The sequence below is a fragment of the Cygnus atratus genome, chromosome 6 (assembly GCF_013377495.2).
Source record: "Cygnus atratus isolate AKBS03 ecotype Queensland, Australia chromosome 6, CAtr_DNAZoo_HiC_assembly, whole genome shotgun sequence".
NCBI classification, from domain to species: Eukaryota; Metazoa; Chordata; class Aves; order Anseriformes; family Anatidae; genus Cygnus; species Cygnus atratus.
In genome coordinates this window covers 13,149,814-13,169,834 of record NC_066367.1, presented here as the reverse complement: position 1 = coordinate 13,169,834, position 20,021 = coordinate 13,149,814, and the positions used below count along the sequence as shown (strand labels likewise).

General features: G+C 38.9%; 1 protein-coding gene across 1 annotated transcript; it reads left to right on the top strand.

Annotated features, from left to right (window-relative positions):
• Positions 1 to 5,948: 5,948 nt before the first annotated feature.
• Positions 5,949 to 18,991, top strand: CPO (carboxypeptidase O). The gene is made up of 11 exons (XM_035568374.1): positions 5,949 to 6,028; positions 9,208 to 9,283; positions 9,711 to 9,835; positions 12,081 to 12,192; positions 12,779 to 12,880; positions 13,639 to 13,743; positions 14,347 to 14,457; positions 15,573 to 15,663; positions 16,229 to 16,431; positions 17,449 to 17,533; positions 18,723 to 18,991. Exons 1-11 carry the CDS (start codon positions 5,949 to 5,951, stop codon positions 18,989 to 18,991), a joined length of 1,359 nt encoding a protein of 452 aa, XP_035424267.1.
• The last annotated feature ends 1,030 nt before the right edge of the window (positions 18,992 to 20,021 follow it).

The following is a 20,021-nucleotide window of genomic DNA, read 5'->3' as shown; positions in this document are numbered from 1 at the left end:
TCCCCCAAGCAGAGCTGGTTGATGTTTTCAGAGCTGTTAGCCACGAGTGTGGAGAAGGTCTTGGCTAATTACAGAAGTAACAGCTCCCTTCACTGAAAAGCCCCCAAATTTGTGACTGGAACTCTTCACTGCAAGCCATGTCAACAGCCTTGCTGCAAACTTACTGTCACAAGCACGTCAAAATTACACCATCCAGTCCCTTCCTCAGTCCCTTTCCTCAGATACTATTAGCAGCAACATTTTTTTTTTTACAAAATCAAACACCAAAGTGCAAGTTATTTCTACTTCATGTCACATTTGTCCACATATAACACACTCCAAACCTGGCTTACAAATTTTTTAAGACTTATTTGCAAAAATACCCTGGAAATTCTACTCAGTATAAGCTATGCAGAATAGAGACTTCTCTAACTCAGACAAGATCTGCTTTGGGATCTTTTGCCAAGTACTACAGGTTTCAGCAATCATTCCTGTGATTCCTAAGGGACATCATAATCATTTTTACTAAATCCTTCTGCTGGTTGACAGGTCTGCAGTACTACTCACCTTGCATAGCCTTACATACAAAATTGAAGCATGCAAGCAATACTGTTATGTTTGGTGGTGCTGATATTAAACATGAAAGCTGAGAATGGGTATCACTGTTGATAGAACTGAGGCCACAGGTTAATATGAAAATGTTTCATAGCTGCAAAAGCTAATTACTTAACTTAAAGTGAGTTTAGTATATATTGTTTGGGTCTAAGAAATTGTGTGCGAGGATATTTGCATCTAATAATTTATGCCATGTTTAAATAGTTCATACAGTATTTTAGGGCTCGTAATAGAACTCATTAAAATAACGTTAGTTATTCTAGAATGCAGTGCAGTAAGCTTGTTTTTTAACCATTAAGCAGTAATAGAGGCTTATGTGCTTTCACAGTTCTGCTAGTAGCAATAAAGTAATATTGGTTCATTTACTTACAAAGGTAATTATTGTATTTAAAAATACAAGCAAGATACACTTAATATGTTATGTGACATCTTCGTTAAAAAGATCTCATCAAAACAAACCATGCTTTGTTTTGACAACAAAAAATTTACACTAAGTTTTGTTTCTTTCCACAATCAAGGATTCTCGTCTAATTCTTGCCCACTCAGAACCTTATTACAGCATCAAACACTTATGAAAATCCTTTTGTCCCAAAGCAGTACCTTTGAAATCATAAGTTCTAATCATGTCACCAGGAGCTATTCTTAGGAGTGAAAGTTTTCAGGACTGGAGAAGGTGAGAGTGAAAACCTAACTGCTCCTTATGACAGCAAATTCAGACACATTAAAAACTGCCAGCAAAAGGAATCTTTCCTTTGATCAAGCTAAAAGGGCATATTTTGCAGCCAGCTTGTATGCATGGAATTTAGGTTCAATAATTTACCACTGCACCTGAAATACACTACTAGTGGTTTTTTTCAACTGCACAATCCTCATGCAGACAAATTTCCTACTGGAGTTTACATAAGGGCTCTAGGATTTTGCGCACAACTCCTGGTAAAGGGGATCATCCTTCACTCCTAGAAATAAACCAACGGTTTTTGTTACCTCTGAGCAACAAGCTGTAAATACCACCTTGAATTCAGACTCTATGTTAAAGGAGCACCTCAAGGTTTCTTAGCAGTGACATTTTGCTGTCTAAAAGATGAAGGCAAAATAGGCCAACTAAGGAAAGACATTTCGCTAATACCATCCTCTTTTCCTGGTTAAGGAAAATGGTATCTGAGGAAGCTGCTGCCAGCCTCATTAAAGCAATACAGATTTTGCCAGCCTGCTTCCATAAGGAGCTGCTTACTGAATGGGTACTTGATGCTCTTCTGAGACAATAAAGCTGTCTAAAAACTGTATCATGGGACTGGTGGAGAAAAGGCAGGTGTTATTTCATACAGTGACACGATACACCTAAATTTCCAGTTTTGAATCAAAATATCTGAGTATGCATGTGTATAAGTACTATAAAAACTGTGGAGAAAATTTCGAAAGCATTTGTAAATGTGTATGTCTTGAAATCATTAGGTCATGTACCAATTGTCAAATTAGTTCCACTCAGCTAAAGCTTAAGTGTCCTATGTCGGTCAATGATCTGCAGGACACTAACAGTTGGCTTAGTGGAACTAATTTTAAGGTTTGCTAGTAATGTCATTCTAATCTAGCGTGTGTTGGCTGGAATTTTTTCTAAGATTATTTTTAAATCCCAAATTTAAGTTTAATGGAGTGTTTTCAGTATAAAATCAGAGAAAGAGAGAGAGAGGAAAACTCAGCTTCCAGTATATTCCCACCTACACTAGGATTGTGGCTGGAGGTAATGAGGCTTGAGAACTGTTAGCTCTGTCAAATCACAACAGAGTCCAGAGAATTTCAGAAAAACCTTTCTCTAATAAAGTTATGAAAGGTGAAGACGTAGTATACTAAGAGGAACAATGATTTGAATTGCAGACCACACAGCATATTGCTGAAGATGCACGCGCTACAGAATTAAGACCATACACTTAATATTGTAGAATGCATTGGAATATTTGGAATATTGCTCAGAAAGGCAGAGAATACTTTTAGTACTCACAGAAAAAGACAGTAACTATGCAATAAGCTATCTCTTATGACAAGTCAATGGGAAACAGATCTATCATTTCATTGTGTGCTTCCTCAAAGTAAAGCTACAGTGATAACCAGAGGATATTTTAGTAAAAACAGTTGAATTATCCAACCCACTTCTTCACTGGAACAGAAGACTAGGATTTAAGGCACATTACTCAGCATGTTACTGTACTGACCCTACTGAGTGATGATTCTGACTTGGACATATACCATGAGCTTTCTGCAGCAATGAAAGAGGGAAATTTACTGGAAGATTATTTTGCCAGAATTAAGGTGATGATTAAAACAATGATCATCTTGAACTCCATCTAGTTCTACTTTGTTTTTTAGTTCAGATGGAGTCAGTATGGGAGTTAGCTGTGGAACTGGGAAAGCTTGATGTGGTGAACTGATGTTTGTGGAGAGATACAAGAGTGTATTTTTTTTTTTTTTTCATCTTAATAAGCTCCTTGTCCTTGAAAGTTACATGCAGTTCAGGAGGAAATCCGGGTGCAGGCAGCTACCAGGATCAAACTCACCGCTGTTTGATAATTGTTTAAAACATGTGCTACGCTTCAGTATGGAATCTTTAAACAAAACAGTTCTAGCTTGTGGCTGTTGCTAAACAGACTGTATGCAGATAAGTCACAAATAGCTGAGCATATGTGTGGTGCAAGGTTAAAACAATAACAAGCAGGTCGAATCATTCAAACACTGGAAATCACTTTGACTCCAGGCCAAAAGCTTAGCTTGAGATGATATCAGTATGGGATAAAAAGAGGATAAACCAACAGGCTTAGCAGCCAGCTTGTTGGAGTCAGCATATAGTATCTATACTTCCAGCAGGAGAGCAGATGGTCATATATTTAAGGAAGCACCAGACAGGGAGTCAGGAGATCTGAGTTCTATTCCTGGCTCTGCAGCAATGTTCCTATGTCACCTTGGGGGAGTCACTTTTTTCCCCTTTTTTCTTAATCTTCTAAGTAGTGGAAATAATATTTGCTTGTCAAGGAGGCGGTTAAGAGGCTAAACTGATGCTGAAAAAATGCTTTGAAGCTCTAAGAAAACGTATGCAAGAACTGCAGAGCAAACTTGTTTGGGAGAAAGGACACTGCATGGTTTCACATGGCCATATGCTTATGACCTTTCCTCTCCTCAGAACATACCATGTCTTTTTACACAGTTTTCCAGGAGGGAATAAATGGATTAAGCTGCCTTCCACATTTGCTAGAAAGATAAGCAGCTGCCAGTAAGAACCTGACCAAAGAACAGGCTTTATTTCTGAGAGAGACATTATTTATGCCCAAGAGAGCAATAGGCTTGTTGACTCTAACTGTTTGTCCCAAGGTAGTTTTGCACTGGTGGCAGAATAATGTCTCTAATGGCTTTTATTCCAAATTCAGCAGTGCTGCTTACAAGCTGAATGTTGAGTACATACTTAAGTATCTTCTTTTATGAACAAATCTTCTGCCCAAGCCCCGAGACGAGTCCATTTTTTAAATCGGTGAGAAATGTCCATGATTATTTGTACAGGACTTTCATCTAAAGCCCATTAAAATCAAGTAGACTTCAAAGGAATTTGAATCTAAGACCTAACAAGCAACGGTCATCTCTTCTGAATCCCATGCCCAAAAAGCAAAACGACCCTATCTATCTTAATAACTCTTTGGCATCAGAGGAGTAATGATTTCACCACCAAATAAATAGATTCTACTTTCAGGATGAAGGTGTAAGGTTAGGGTTGGAGCTGAATTTTATCATATATCACGATTTGTGCCATTTGTACATGCCTTTTTTTTTTTTTTCAAGAGAAAAAAAAACATGATGAAGCCTTTTGGTTTTTTACTCTATGCCTCCATTTTCCTTGTCCCTTGATTCTGAGTCCCTGTCAAGGGACTGAACTCCATTCAAAGCCAGTTCTGGTAAAAGGGCACAGACACCACCACAGGAAAGATAATTCAAAACATTAGTCTACCTCATATAGCCATACTGTGGACAAAGGAAGAACAACGAAAGGTTATCTGAGCAGAGGTGTCAATATAGAATATGGTCTTCCAAACATGAGTTTGTTTTTCTGTTTCCTCCACAGATGGAGTTGCTGTAAGAATGGACTCTAATCCATTTTTAATCCTTTGAAGGTGGACCTCCTTCAGCTCTTCTGGAAGTCACTGTGGGTTGGATATCTGCATGGAGGGAAATATTCATCATTTTCACAATCAGGCAGTTGAGCAAGTAATAGTACGAGGCAAAAAATGGGAAAGGTCTGGTGTGATTTATGAAGAACAGCATACTTTTCTCTTGAATGCAGCCTGGTTTTGTGAGAACACACTTTTGAGTTAAGCTGGTCAGTTTTGCTGTCTGTTTCCTTGATGACAGCATTGGCAGTAATGTAAGAGGACTTCATACTTTGCTGAGAAGGACACTATGATTACAGTTAAAATTCATTGCATGTGTACACAAACAAACTGACTTACTGGACTTTCTTCACTCAAAATCCATGCAGTCTGCTGTATTAAATGACAGTGGGATGGCTTGACTCCAAGAGAGAAGATCAGTGAAACAATTTCTTTCTGAAGAATTGTGCTATATGTCTAAATGTGGTCTACTAAGGAAAGAATTCAACTGCTCACTCTTGATATATGAACTAAATAGGAAATGAAGTATTTCAGACAGTAACCAACCCACCATTTTGAGTATATCAAAACACTTTTTATGGCAGTGTAAAGGTGATGGCAGTTGTATGTCTGTGGATGGCAGTTGTAAAGTCTGTGGCCCAGGACTGATCTGGCCCAAATGAATGTAGTTTTAGGTGAAGCTCTGCAATCCCCATCCTTCCCTCCAAAACAAATGTTGGTTGTTTCTTTCACATCCTCTTTTTGGCTACCCAAGTGACAAAACTGCAGTTAGAAGGTCAAGGAAGTGCTCCACAAGGACATATACATGGGAAGGAACAAAGCAAGGATGGAGCTCATTTTACCAGTATTCTCTTGTTCTTCCTATCCCTGTAATTTTTACATAATCCTCACTAGTTGCCATAGACCTTGCAGGTAACATTTTCTTCAAAGACTACCAAGATTTTCATATAACATTTTTAAAAGTTTGAAGGTGGCATACAAAAAAAATTCTACTTCTTAAAAGGAGTGCTGCGGTGAGAACGTTGTTATTCATATGCGTTTGTATTTTGGGACGTGAAACAGAAAGCTTGAACAATTAACAAAAAGTACAATTATATGACCATGAAGTTAATGATTGAACAAGGGCAGGTCTGGTTATATAATAGAATTGTGCAAATGAAGCGTTCAGTCCAGATCTATCCTCATCCATCCTGGATTATTTGCACAAAAATGTGGCTTTTTCTTGGGATGACGTTTTCTCTGGGGATTCTAATTCCTGGAAAACTCAGCTTGAATCTGCAATATGATGGGTGAGTGTGAAGGGGGTAATGAAGAACTGTGCAATCACTGACATTCTCAGGAACTGTGTAAAAATAATAATAACATCTCTGAAATGAAAATGTGGATGAAGGGTTACTAACCTGTAAATTTTTAAGATTTGGAAAAAGAAAACATAAAGACAAGAAATGAGAAAGAGTGAATCAATCCAAGCCAACAAAGATATGGTGGCTGCTGCAGGAGACGCAAAATGTCCCTGCAATGCATCTCTGCTACCATTAGCTGAAAATCATTTGGCTGATCCTCTTTCAAAACTTTTGAAATGAACTTTTGAAATCAGATGCTGTAGGAATAAAATACATTTTCTGAGTACAAAATGATTGAGCAAAATTAGATCCATTAATAAAAGAAATCTGGGGTTATGTGAAGAACATGCTCAGATGCTGAACTCCTGTTGTAAATCTGTAAAAATAATTAAAAAAGCCAATGAAATTGGTCCAGACAATCTTCGTCCAAAGGTGTTCACAAAATGAGATTATCACTTTTTTTAACTGACAAGTATTTTTCAAAAGTCTGAAATGTCTTCTTTTGCTGTATTCTCCATTTTCAATTCTGCTTCCTAAGAAATGAGTGATATAAAATTGTGCTGTTTGCCTATCTAAACAATTTTGATAGGCATTAACCCTCAACTTTACAAGAAATGATAGGTCACTCTTGCCTTTACAGCAGCTGTGATTTGCAGGAGGGGCACAAATATAGTGGGGAGACCAACTATCCATATATAACTTCATATATGGAATTTTCTAAAGTCAATAAAGTAGCCCTGTGATTAATACTTCTGGGTTAATTATATCCCCTAGATACAGCTTTAAAAAGAACATAAAACCAAGCAAGTAAGCACCTTCATAGTATACCTGTTCAACACCTTTCCTAGCAGAGCTCCTGGCAGAGCATACATAATCACTATATCTCCCTTTACAACGCGTTATTTCCCTTTAATCTTTACATTTGTATCAGGGACTTGCTCAGAGCCTGGTGTTTTCACTGGGCAGAATTCATGGACCCCTGATTATGTAGTGTTCGACTTTGTTTCTAATTGCTGTTCAGGACTGAACCTGTTGAGTACTCGCATAGGGTTTAAAAACACACTTTAAAAACACAATCTGTGTGACTTTGGATTAGCAGTACCTGCACAAAGATGAAGCAACTGGTAAAGCCCAGCAGCAATAACATTTTCATCGTAATTTGCTCTATGCAACAACTTAAATTAAATATCAGAGGCATGTGATCTATGAACATCCAAGGAAATGCAGCTTGTGCTGAGAATGGTCCTTTAATTTGGTAAGAAAACTTAACTGTAGCATTTAAAAAATGTTGTTCTTGCATGGTCACATGGGCTGACTTTGCACTTCTGCACTGAGAATCCCAGTCCATAATCATAAATGAGTGTGTGCTTTCTAATTTTAGTGTACTATTAAAAATGATCTGTCTCCACACTGGCTATTGTAAAAGGTTTATCAGTAAATAAGAGCTGGCCATCTGGCAGCAATCTGACTGTCTGGCATTTCTTTCATTTGGTGTAATTAAGACATAATGTCAATGAGGATAGAAAGATATTACAGGATATTGTTTCCCTTCCTGACAGACAAAGAATGAAGCAAGCCCAGGCATTTCTGGAGAATAAACATGGAAATGCAGCTGAGATGTTTATTCTCCTAGCAAAGATGTTCATCCTGCATCTACAAGGATCTATTTGAAAGATACCATGGTTGTTGTATCAAACTGTTAGCAATGCAAATGTAATCATTTTGCCCCATAGATTAGGATGCTGCTATGTGCTAACAGCATCTCCTGAACCAGTTGCAAACAGCCCACTTTAACTATCAAGTTCTGTTAGTCCATCAGCAAAGGTGATATATTCAAGAGAGATATAAAAAAAATCCCACCCTCCTATTTTTCAGTGGATAATGTGAATAAATTGTGAATTCTATTTGCATGTATATTCAACTGATAATTGTACATTTGTATGGAAGCACAAACGATAGCTGTTGCAGTTCAGATGATGTGAGCATATTATATTGATGACCGTAATGATTCACCATGCAAGGCTTTTGCAATAAGAGTTTCTATCACAGAAGCCTTAGCATGTAAATGTTCTTTTTTTTGTACTTGACCTATAAAGGCTTCAAAGCCTACTGAAGTCACTGAAGAAGACTGTGAAGTTGTGGTTATTGGTTACTAACAAGTAAGAACATTTCCCAGCTTCCCCATTTGACCACATCAGTAGTAGATAACTGCCACCTCACCTTTGAGAAACACAACAAAATTGTCAAAATCCGCTTGTTATGACGAAATCCTTTCATTAGAAATATCACACTTGCTATCAGACCTGGAAAGCTGATCTGAATGAACACCCCAAAAAAAAAAGAAAATAATTACTTTTTTTTTTCTATAAAGCATACAGATTTGTTTTCTGTATTTTCAAGCACTTTAATTTGTTCTTTTCAAACTTTCAATTTATTTTTTTTCAGACTAAGGCTGCAGTAAATGAAAGTTTCATGGGGCCTAATGAAAATATATTCCCAGACACTGGATCTGTGTGTCATTTTTGGAAATATTAAAACACTAGATCCTGTACAATATATTTTTTCTGTTTTCTGCTATTTGAGTAAGAATATGTGCTTCTGGAGACCACTCTATTCACTGTGTGTGGAATCAATTGGCAATTCTTATGGCAAGTAGTTTGTGAACATCCCAGTCTCTTAGCAACTGGTGATATCATGACAATCTAACTTTTTTGCATGTTGAAATAGATTAGCAAAGCACAAAGCTTATTTGGAATAATTGAACAATTCCTGAACAGAAGGGACAAAAAGAGATTTTATCAGTGATCTTGTTTTGGCCCCAGTCCTGCAAAGGCAGAAACACACACCAGGGCTCACGCAAGCTGATATGATGAATAAAGGATTGCCACTAGCAAGGAAGCAGAGCTAACCTAATGCCCCAGCAACAGAAAACCCACATCACTTAGTCCTGTTTGTAGCTAAAACATTCCAGAAATTCATCACTCAGACATGCTTTTCTTAGAACACCACTCATTTACATGCTCTGTCTTCCTTCCACATAACAAAGTATCTCCGTTTGATTTATGGAAATCATGTCTACTTTAACAGATATTAAAACCTATCTTGTTTCTGTACTTAATTTCCAGAGATCAGGTGTTGCATATTGTGCCAGAAACATTTCAGCAAGTCCAGCATCTTCAGCATCTTTGCAGCACTTTAATGGTGAGTAAGAATAACCAGGTGTGCCTAAAAAGCACAGAGGGGGCTTGGAATGTAAAACAGATTTGCATGTAAGCTTGGACAGGAATGAAGGTGAAAGTAAACTTCAAAAAGCTTTACCTAAGACTTTTTTCTTAATGTAAGGCTAAATTGCCTTTCCACTAGATGAAGGAATTTATGGGGAGAAGATAGTTTCATTGTATGCCTCTGGGAAGGTGCTGCTCGTTATCAATGGTGCCTGAGTCAACGGAAACACTGAGCCTGTGCTGCATGCTCTATGAACAGATGGCTGGAGAAAAGTTAAGGGAAGAATCTCAAGAAAAACTTCTTCCATTTTTTTTTTTTGATATGCAACTACTCTAAATAAATATATTTTCTCATTCTGAGAACAGAGCTTGATTTGTGCATTTCCTTTTTGTCCTCTGCCTAGCTGGATTTGTGGAAGCCCCAGCTGCCTGAAGACATCCAGGCTGGAGAAGACCTACACATAAGGGTCCCAGCTCCTCTGGTGCAGGAGGTGAAAGACAGCTTAGATCAACATATGATCTCTTACAAGTACGACCTCTAATTTCCTGATAAGAAAAGGCTGGCTCTAGCAATCTTCCTTGCTATTACAGAAGGATCAAACCCTTTCCAATGAACAGTCAGCAAGTACTGATGACAGGATCCAACCTTTGTTCCAAGCGCCTCCAACTTATCTTGGCTTGCCCAATTCACAGATACTATGGCTACCTCTGAGTTTTAAAAGCATGTTCCTCTATGCCCTGTTTATTCACCTTCCAACTAGCCTGGACTGTGAATTTGGATCTGGGATCTGGGACAGAACAGAAACTGCAGTCTTCCTAACTGTTCTTCCCCTGCCCCCTGGCCAGGATGGGGAGAATTTCCAGGCAGTATCTATTGCAACAGAAAAATCGCAGCCTGGAACAAAGGTCCCTGTGGCAGGTCCCCACTGCACACTGGTGAGTGCCACTAGCTGCAGACAGCCCCAAGCTGCGTTATAACAGCTATCCAGCCACTTATCTATGCTAAGGGCCATGCTTTTGTTTCCAACCAGAAGACCTAATTCTGATACAAAGAGTGATTGTAAAGCTAGATGGGATTAAATAAGATCTATTCCTCATACAATCTCACTCCCATTTGGAACTGACTTTTCCAGGTAACCAGCAGCTAGCTATATTTCATATAAACAATCCTGCAGTCACTCAGGGCTGATGACAAATGGCCTATGGACATACACTGACATTTACCAATTAAAGACAAGCTAAAAGAGGATTGGTGCCACTTCAAAGCTGTTTAGAGTTAAAGCTGATCTTGACATCCTGCCTGACAAATTCTTTTTAGTGAGTGTGATGCCCTGACAACCAGACATGGGGAGAGATGAGGTGGCAGCCAGTATGCATGATCTGGCATCAGGTTTAGGTATTCAGACCCAGATGACAACACACAAGATCTTTAGCCTCTTACTTACATCAAGGCTCTTCATTTTCTAATGGCTTCAGTTGATTCTAGGGGAAATTTAAATATTAAACAGAAGTTAGCAGCTTAATTTTTATTTATTTATTTTTTGATTGAAGCCAGAATTGTATTCACCTTGTGTAAGGTCCTAAAGAGAGCGGTGGGTGATTTAAAAGTCAAGCTGAAATTTTGGCCTTGTATTGCAGAGGGGTTGAGATAAGCAATAAGGCAATGTTATAGTTAAAGTTCCTGCGACAGATTCAAAGCTGGAGCCATCTTTTAGAAGGTAGTTGACATGCAAGGAAGGTAACATGACGGTTAGGTGAATAAAGATAGAGACATAAATGACAAATTATAATCAGGACATAAATATTCTGACTGTGTCAGATGCTGGGACTTCTGTTCTCCAGAGCTCTGATAAGGCATTTTGTGTGTGGTTTCAGTTCATGGGAATTTGCACTGCTACATTTTAGTCTGAAGTTCAGATGTGAATAAACATCAAAGCCCAGAGAGACAGTCAGCTGTAACCACTCTTAAAAGTTAGATGTGCAGTTTCCAGAAATGCCAACTGGTGCTAGTGTCAGCAGAATAGCCTATGAGCACTTATGGTGTTTGAAATCAGTATTTAAGCTACCTTTGCAATTGTCTTATCACAAGCATTTACAATGAGCACAGATTTGTGAGTGTTAACAAGGGACAGCTTTCAGTAAGAAATAAGTGTCTGATACGAGGTTCTCTGAAGCCAAGGCAAAGGTTTTATGGATTGCTCTTCCTCATGGAATCAGCCTTATGCTACACTCTTTTCTGAACTAATTTCTAGCTAAAAAGCAATAAGATCTTTTTAAAGAAAAGATCAGGGTTTGTTCTGATTTTTTCGAAGTGCAACAAACACCTACATGAAGTCTTCGCAAATTGAAAATGTCTCTATAAAATACAAAGAAACAGTAATCTTAAAATTTTCACTTTCCCCCTGCCTTTCCCAAAAAAATGCTATTTTAGAGTTTTGCCCAGGAGTAGAATTGATAAAGGAAAGTAAGATCTTGAACTTTTTTTTTTTGAAAATGGTCAATGGTTAAAAAAAATTCTGATAAAATTATTACTTTAATTATTCATAAAACCCAATGAAGACTTCAGTATTTAGAACTTTCTCTTACACAAAAGTAACCATTTCTTACACAAAAGTAACCATTTGGCTGATGGTGATTAATTTGCCAGGCAACTCAGAACACAAGGGGCTACAGCTTTTTATTTGTTAATATAAGTTGTGTACCCACCATGACAGTTCTGCAGTAATCATTAGGGATTGTTTTCTTTCCTATCTCCCCCTTTTCCCTACTCTCAGAGTCCTGATACATGATGTGCAGGAGCTTGTGGATGAGAGCATGCCAAAGCAGAGAAGCCACAGGCAGATCCCTGAAGGTTACAACTATACTGAGTATCATCCAATGGAAGAGGTAAAGATCAACCTGAGTTTGTTTGCTTTCTTTGTTGCTATTTTGTATTTGCCACAGGAAGCAACTCCCTGCTTGCAGAAAGCTCTACTGAAGTCACTGGAGCTCCTTCTGGCTTTTAGGGGTCTTTTTTGAAGGATCAGTCCTTACTGTTTGACTAGAATCTTGTCCTCATGTATTTTGTTGAAGCTACCCATAAGTCTCCTGCTGAACTTACATGTGGAAAATAAATACTAATATGGCAGATACTGTAATGCAGTTCTGGAGATTTGAGGGTGTGGTTCTGCATCCAGTGAAGACAACAGAAAAACACCCAATGGGATGGGTATGTTGGATAAGATTCGGGATAGAGTATCAGTGTTGTATTGCAGCGATGTTGTCTTTTACCACCCAGTGAGATATGGCCATGTCTTTGCCTGCAGGCAAGGAAAGACCTTCGATAAGTGTTAACTGATATCACAGATTGATATCACAGCTTAGGTCTGAAGAAAACATTGCTTGTCTAGGAAAATCCTTTAATCTGGAAATAGAGGTGGATAAGAAAAGGAAACTCTGCCTTAGCACCAAGAATTCTCTGTGACTATTTCAGATTTATAAATGGATGACTCAGATCCAGGAGAGCAACAGTGAGCTGGTGACTCAGCACCACCTGGGGAAGACAATTGAGAATCGAACAATATATTATCTGCAGGTAAGGCAGGAACTTTATTAAAATAAATAAAAGTACAAAGGAGAAAACAGGATTCAGATCTTCCCTAAGACTGTGCCTATTCCAGTTCACTGAAATGCAGAAGATGGTTTTACCGGTTTTACTCCTCTACAGTGCAGTAAGATTTCCCAACATTCATATACACTATCACTATAACCTTGCTATTGCTGTTATGTTGTAAAAACAGACAATTCAACTGGAATCTTGTTTAGAAATATAAATCAAGGTGAAACTAGCTTGGCAACAGCTGTGTGTGAGGACCAAGAGTTTTGTTTTCCTGTTTTTGTTATTTTTCACAGCATATAACATTTCTTCTACAAGTATTCCACGATACTTTTTATTGGTAGCTCTAGTAAAAACTGTAATCTTAATAATTGGCTTAGTTATTGTCTAATATGCTCCCATCACTGAGTAAAATTAGATTCCCTGCCTTTCTGTGCTTCCCCATCTAAAAAAAGAACCTCAGAGTAAGAACAATCAGACCTGTGAATGACTAATATAAATGAAGAAGAAACTGTTCTATTGAAACTTCTACTCAACAGATGCTTTAAAACTCTTGCCCTGAGATAATTCAGAGATGAGCTTATTAGGAAGGAGAACTTATCATAACGATGTCTGCAATAATAATCATCTCAGATAACTCAATAGTATATCCAGGAACATCCTTTTCTTCATATATTAGGCTAGGCTGTTTTATTGTAATGTAAGTTTGCCAAATGACCATTTTTATACTCTCTCAGATCAGTCAACCATCAAATAAACCCAAAAAGATCATTTGGATGGACTGTGGGATTCATGCCAGAGAATGGATCTCTCCAGCCTTCTGCCAGTGGTTTGTGAAAGAAGTGAGCCCTATCTTTTCCACGTAAATAATAAAAAACACAGATCGTTTTGAATGCTTCAGTTTTCTTCTCTACAGTGGTACCAAGCATTATGCTTTTCCTGTTAAAATATGATGTTCAAAGTTAGTACACAATACAGAAACCTAAGTTCAAATCACAGTTTGAGATGAGATATGGGACAATATTTATTAGCACATTGTTTCCTCTATCTAAACTGATTCCAAAGACACTTAACTAGACAGCAATTTCTACCTTTTCCACAGTGGCTTTTGGATCAAGCCCCTCTGTATCACAAAGACACAGTCCCCCTGGAATGAAACATCCCTAAAAATGCAGTATAGAAATGTTCTAAAGTACCTGGTGCACAATGCCTATGGCATCATGCATTTCATTCTCTGCACCCTAGGAAGTGCACTACAACTAGATACGCTGTCACTTTGTTAATGGCAAAAGGTAGATCTCTCAATATATCTGGGGATCAAGTAGATCTTGGATACCACAATAATATCCAGGAGTGAGTGATTCTTTGATGGCATTTCTAAACCATCTCTTTACAGTGATTACCACTATATTCTCTGTTCAGTCCTTCGTATTTTTTCTTTTCAGATTCTGCAAAATTACAAATCTGATGCAACGATAAGAAGGTTTCTTCAGAATTTGGATCTCTACATCTTGCCTGTCCTCAATGTTGATGGTTATATCTATTCCTGGGAAGCAGTAAGTAATGAAAATCCAGGATTGGACTGAAATTTAGACGTGCACAGCATGTTTTGTTCATTTTAGACACAGTTATAGCAATTATATTTAAACAGAGAACAGTGACAGAATCATTACTCACACAAATCCTCCTGTGGCAGAGAGCTTTTGTTTCTTCTGGTAAATCAGCAGTCACTTGAGATCACAGGGCTAAAAACTCCTAGCAAATGTCATGAGCCTTGGGAAGATAGAAAGTCAAAACCATAGGATCCATTGCTTTTGGGATTCTGGGAATGGACTGATTTCCCTGCTAACAGCTCAAGGCTTGAATGATAGAGTTAAGCATGTCTGGAGGAGTCAGTTGTGCTTTGCAAGAAATCTCAACTCGCAGAAGATCTAATCACCTTTGCAGCATGGGGCAGATGACTTGGTCAAATGCTAGGCTATCCGGCTTTGAAATAGGTGTGCTCTCCCAAATAATCTTCCTTTTCTGATATGGAGAATAATGCAAATGTAGAAACATCTTTTAATTCAGAACATTAGCATTGGCCAAAAGGTTTAGTCTACTGCCATGTGGACCCTGCTGTCTCGCCGCTTATGCCCACTAGATTGGGAGCACACCACACACTGCACTTGGATGCGCTGGTAATTCAGCCAGGAGGCTCATACAGGCAGTGCAGTGAGTTCTGCAGGAACCAAGTATGGAAGTGAATTTAACAGTGAATCAAAGAGCAGCAAGATTAGATGGCAAAAAAGCATTCATCTTGAATCTCAAACAAATGTAAGTTCAGCTATCAACTCTTTTGGACAAAGAAGTATCCCACACAATGTCGGGTCCTTCTTAGAAGTGCAACACTGCATAGAAGCAGTTCAGTACTACAGAAAAAATATTGTTGTTTTTTAAAAGCTCAGAAGTTCATTTCAAAGTGCATGAAGGCTTGTGGAAGATGTCAGCATGGCAGTAATAAATAAGATGTTTGATCACTAAGTTTTATCACCCTTGAACAGAGCCCCCTACAATGCAAGAGTTACTCAAGAATGCAGAGGTCTAAAACAAAGGCATGCAATGCCATACTATCATTAGTCTCTTTGGATCATTGAGTTGCAGTTACTTAACTGAAATTACTTCTGTTTAGGATCGTCTCTGGAGGAAAAACCGTTCTCCATATATGAATGGCACCTGCTACGGGACAGATCTGAACCGAAACTTTAATTCCTCCTGGGGCAGTAAGTTCCAAGTGTTTCATGTCAGCTACGTAAACGTAAATAAAGCAAGAGTAATAACTAGTCTCTGAAATAAAATGAAATCCTATATGAAAGGAATACTCAATCCATTGTCACCAAGATACATGTAAAAACAAAAACCTGGTTTGTAAAAATATTGCCATTGAATTTCAACTGGCATTTACTTTTACAAGCAGAAGATTACTGCTTACACAACTGTACTTCTAATTCACTGCAGGACCAAGCATCACCAGTGTTAGTAGTCAGTCAGTTAACAGCCAGCATTTGTATTTGCCATGAATTTCAAGAAGCCTCCAAAGGTCTGCTGGCAGGTTGTATACTGTTGTTGTGTCAGTGTTTTCATTGCAGCCAGCCTGGAAATGCATGTAAAATATTTCATAATTTTCAAATTTTAGTTGCTACCAAGAGAGTAAAGCATTCAAGTCCCCCTGAGCTTTCTAGTCTGCCTGCCCCTCCCCACACACACCTTAACACCCCCAGGTAAACTTCTCTCTGAACTGGAGTTAATATGTCTCTCCTTTAATTCACTTTTTGTATTCCTCTCCAGGTGTTGGTGTTTCTTATAACTGCACCAGTGAAATCTTCTGTGGATCTGGACCAGAATCAGAGCCTGAGACAAGAGCTGTGGCCCAGTTTATTGAAAAGAAGAAGACTGACATTTTGTGCTATTTAACGATACACTCCTATGGGCAGTACATCCTCACTCCATATGGTTCCACAACCACACCTCCAAGTAACAACGAAGAACTGGTAGGGCAAAACATTCATCTTTTACACCAGTAGAGAAATAGTACAAGCAGTAACACATGGCACAACGCTATTTGAGCTGTCGCTTTTTCTTTAAAGAAAGCTTCCTTTGAGGCATGTCTCCAGGGCTTTAGCATGCTCATTGCCCTCATGCTGGGCTGCGGTCTCCTCAACTTTCTCAGTTGTCTCTTGTATGGGCAGTACCAGCAAGGTTTCTTTGCCTCAGAATTAACCCTAATCTTTCATCTTAAAGTAGGAAAAATGAATTATTACAGACAGTGTTACTACAGTACAGTAGAGGTAAGTAGAGAAGAGCACCAAGGTCTGCTTGCAATCATTTGCTGCATGCAAGAATGTGTTTGCACTTTAGGATGCTGGTACATTACTTGCACGTGGTTGTCAGGGTTGTATCCAGAATGGGTACTCCAAACGTGTTCATTTGGAGAATGGGAGCAAAGTAGACACCTACATTTTGGTTACTTCTCTCCCTTGGTTTCTGAGTAGTTTAATTTAAGTTCATTAAAATGCGTATTTATGAACACTCCCATAGCTGTTGCACTAGTAAAGAGCATGTAGGGCCTGGGTTCAGACTTCATACCAGACGCTGGAGAAGCAATTCAGTCTGTCTACGGTTCAGTTTCTAAAGATGGTGAGAGACAGGCTCACCATCACTCAGATAGAAGTGTAAGAGATCAATAACTGCTGTAGTCAGTATCAGTATGCTATGCAGCACAGACTAATTCTCCAAAATGCATCTCTCTAGCACTAAAACAAAACAGATATCTTCTCCACCTAATAAGAGTTATCTTTTTTAAATGTAATTTGCATTCAAAAAATCAAGAACATTTTGCCCAAATGTTTGTAATGGGTTTCTCTAGAGTCCTGAACGAACAGAAATAAAACTTGAGGCTGATTACAAGTAAACTTATAGCTGAAAGAGATACAAATTTTGGACTACTCGGAATAATTGCCAAATTTAGTGGTACTGACAAAAATGCTGTTTGTATTTTGAATGTACAGATGCACGTTGCACAGAAAGCAGCTGCTGCCCTGATGGGAAAGCATGGGACCAGTTATAAAGTAGGATCAACCTCTTCAATTTTATGTGAGTTTATTTTCCCCTTTAATTGCTCTGTTTTTCAAAGAAGAGAGTCATTCTTGCGTCATAGACATCAGCAAGTGCTGTTTTGCCAAGGTCCTTTTTTTGAGTAATATTTAATCGGCTGGCTTGGTGGAACATCCAAGTAACAGTCATTTGAATACAAGATAACACTGTACCGTATAAAGCTGACTGCAGGAAGGAAGCATTGATCAGAAGCCGGTTCTTACATGAATTCCTCACAGATACATCACAGGGGACAGAAAGAGATTGGTGATAGATCATCCTGACCCTGCTGAAGTCAGCAGCAGAACTCCTATTTGTCTTCACTGGAGTCAAGCAAAAATTAAAATCCCAATCAGGTCTACAGTTACTCCATCAGACATTATCACATTGCAGCTGCCTGCAGTTCGGTGTAAAATATGTCATTTTCAGCCTCATTCCTGCTAGACCAGATAGCCATATCACGAACACACCATTACAGCTGATCTTAGTTGACAGTCTTAACATAGAGGACTTGAGGGCCCTAGAGACTGCCTGGTAAAAACAATCCTTTCCCACCAAGCAGGAAGTCATGCCAGGCACTCAGAACAGTAAGTAGCTGGCTTCAGTACACACGTGGTTTTGCATATTCACTATGTCTGTCTATGCCAGTCCCTGCATTAGCAATGTGGTGTAAATATCAGGTAACTTGTCCATGCCTAGGACTGCATGTTGCCAGGGTTTTTACTTAAACTGAATGTGTAAGAAGGAAAAAAGATCCATGAGGCAGATAAACAATGATACAGGAAGTAGCCAGAACTTTTTCAGGCTTGAACAAAATCATGTTTAAAAACAAATATACAGAGAAGTTCCTAACAGTGTCAATGTAAGAAATGAAGTACCAGAACAGAAAAATTGCCAATCCACCTTGTATCCAACACTGATCATGGCAAAATGCTATAAACACAGAATCTGTAGAACTCATCTCTTGTTATTGTACAATATCACCTTATGGAAAAATGTTTCACTTAGGAAACTCCATGGAAGACTTTAAGAATTGGAGCAACTAGAAATGCTGGTCTCCATGTCACAGTGATGTATGATTACTGCTTAGTTCAGGGATTCTAGTATAATATTGCATTAACTATAGCAAGAGGTATTTCAAAGAACAATGCTTAATACATATATCTCCCCTCTATTTTTAAATTCACAGACAGTAACTCAGGCTCTTCACGGGACTGGGCTCACATGATTGGCATTCCTTTCTCCTATACATTTGAACTGCGAGACAATGGTACTCATGGATTTACTCTACCTTCTGACCAGATCCAGCCCACATGTGAGGAGACTATGTTGGCTGTGACAACCATTATAGACTATGTTGATCAGAAGTACTTCCCAGGTGGGGCTGTGATGCTGACCTCAGGCAGCCTGAGCCTGAGCCTTTGCCTGAGTGTTGTATTTACATGGATTGCTTCTTAAAAACACCATAGAGAGCCCACCAAGAGACACCAGACAAGGCATAACGTCCCTTTGAAATGACAAAAGCGTATTAGCAGAGGAACTAAATGTCAAGTATTTCAATAAAGGCTCATTCCAGAAAATTCAAGCATCCACTTGTGGTTTTGATAGCTCTGTTTTAGGGAAGGAGGAAAGGGTGAAAAGCTGTGGCAATCTCTCAAGCTTCACTTGCTGCCCATGCAAGAAGCCAGTGTGAGTATGCACGGGGACAGAGCACTATTACTCTTTGGTTCTTGAACACGTTTTCAGGGGTTCGCCTGGGCCTACGCGACCCTTCTGTCAGCCACAGTCCTGCCCTATCGCAATTCTCCCCACCACCTGACACTGCTGACATTACCAGGATGCCTACAAGTCTTATATATCCCCAATTCCCAGTACAGAAAATTGGACAGCTTCCTTGGCATTCCCCTTCCTTCCCTGAACTGGCATACCAAAATTTATCAGAAATAACAGAGCTCAAAAAAAAAAGCTGGGGAAAGGCCGTAATCAGGTAACCACCACCAGCAGCCAGAAACAAGCTGAAGAGTTGAGCTGGTACGAGCATGTGGAGACTGACAAGATGTGTGGCCCTGTCACTTAGAAGCAGTCAAATAGGTGAAGACAGGAACTGCCCAAATACTTACTAAATACAAAAGTGAAGTGGAAGAGGAGGATGAGGAGCTATTCCTACCTCACAGAGCAGATTGGAGAGTGATTTCTTCACATTCTCAAATTCTGGAAGCTCAACAGAGTGCTAGAGGACAGGAACCACTGCAGCTTATTGAGCAGAGACCCTCAGCCTGGGCCACTCAAAAGGAAGTGCCAAGGAACGAGCTTCTGTATGTGTTGTGACAGCCAACAGCAGAGGGTGCAGGGTGTTCACTAAAATAGAGAAAACCTATTTTAAACATGTATTGCCTGCTTTTGAATCCTGGAGTTCTGCATCCCAGAACTACATCCACCAGGCTTGGCTATGACAGATAATCGTTTTTTTTTTTTTGATAGAAAATGA

Excerpts from the sequence above, each read along its gene's own strand:
- CPO (XM_035568374.1), top strand. The coding sequence starts at position 5,949 with ATGTGGCTTTTTCTTGGGATGACGTTTTCTCTGGGGATTCTAATTCCT. Across the intron at positions 6,029-9,207 it reads TTGAATCTGCAATATGATGG|AGATCAGGTGTTGCATATTG; the intron begins GTGAGTGTGAAG and ends CTTAATTTCCAG. Across the intron at positions 13,744-14,346 it reads GCCAGTGGTTTGTGAAAGAA|ATTCTGCAAAATTACAAATC; the intron begins GTGAGCCCTATC and ends TTTTCTTTTCAG.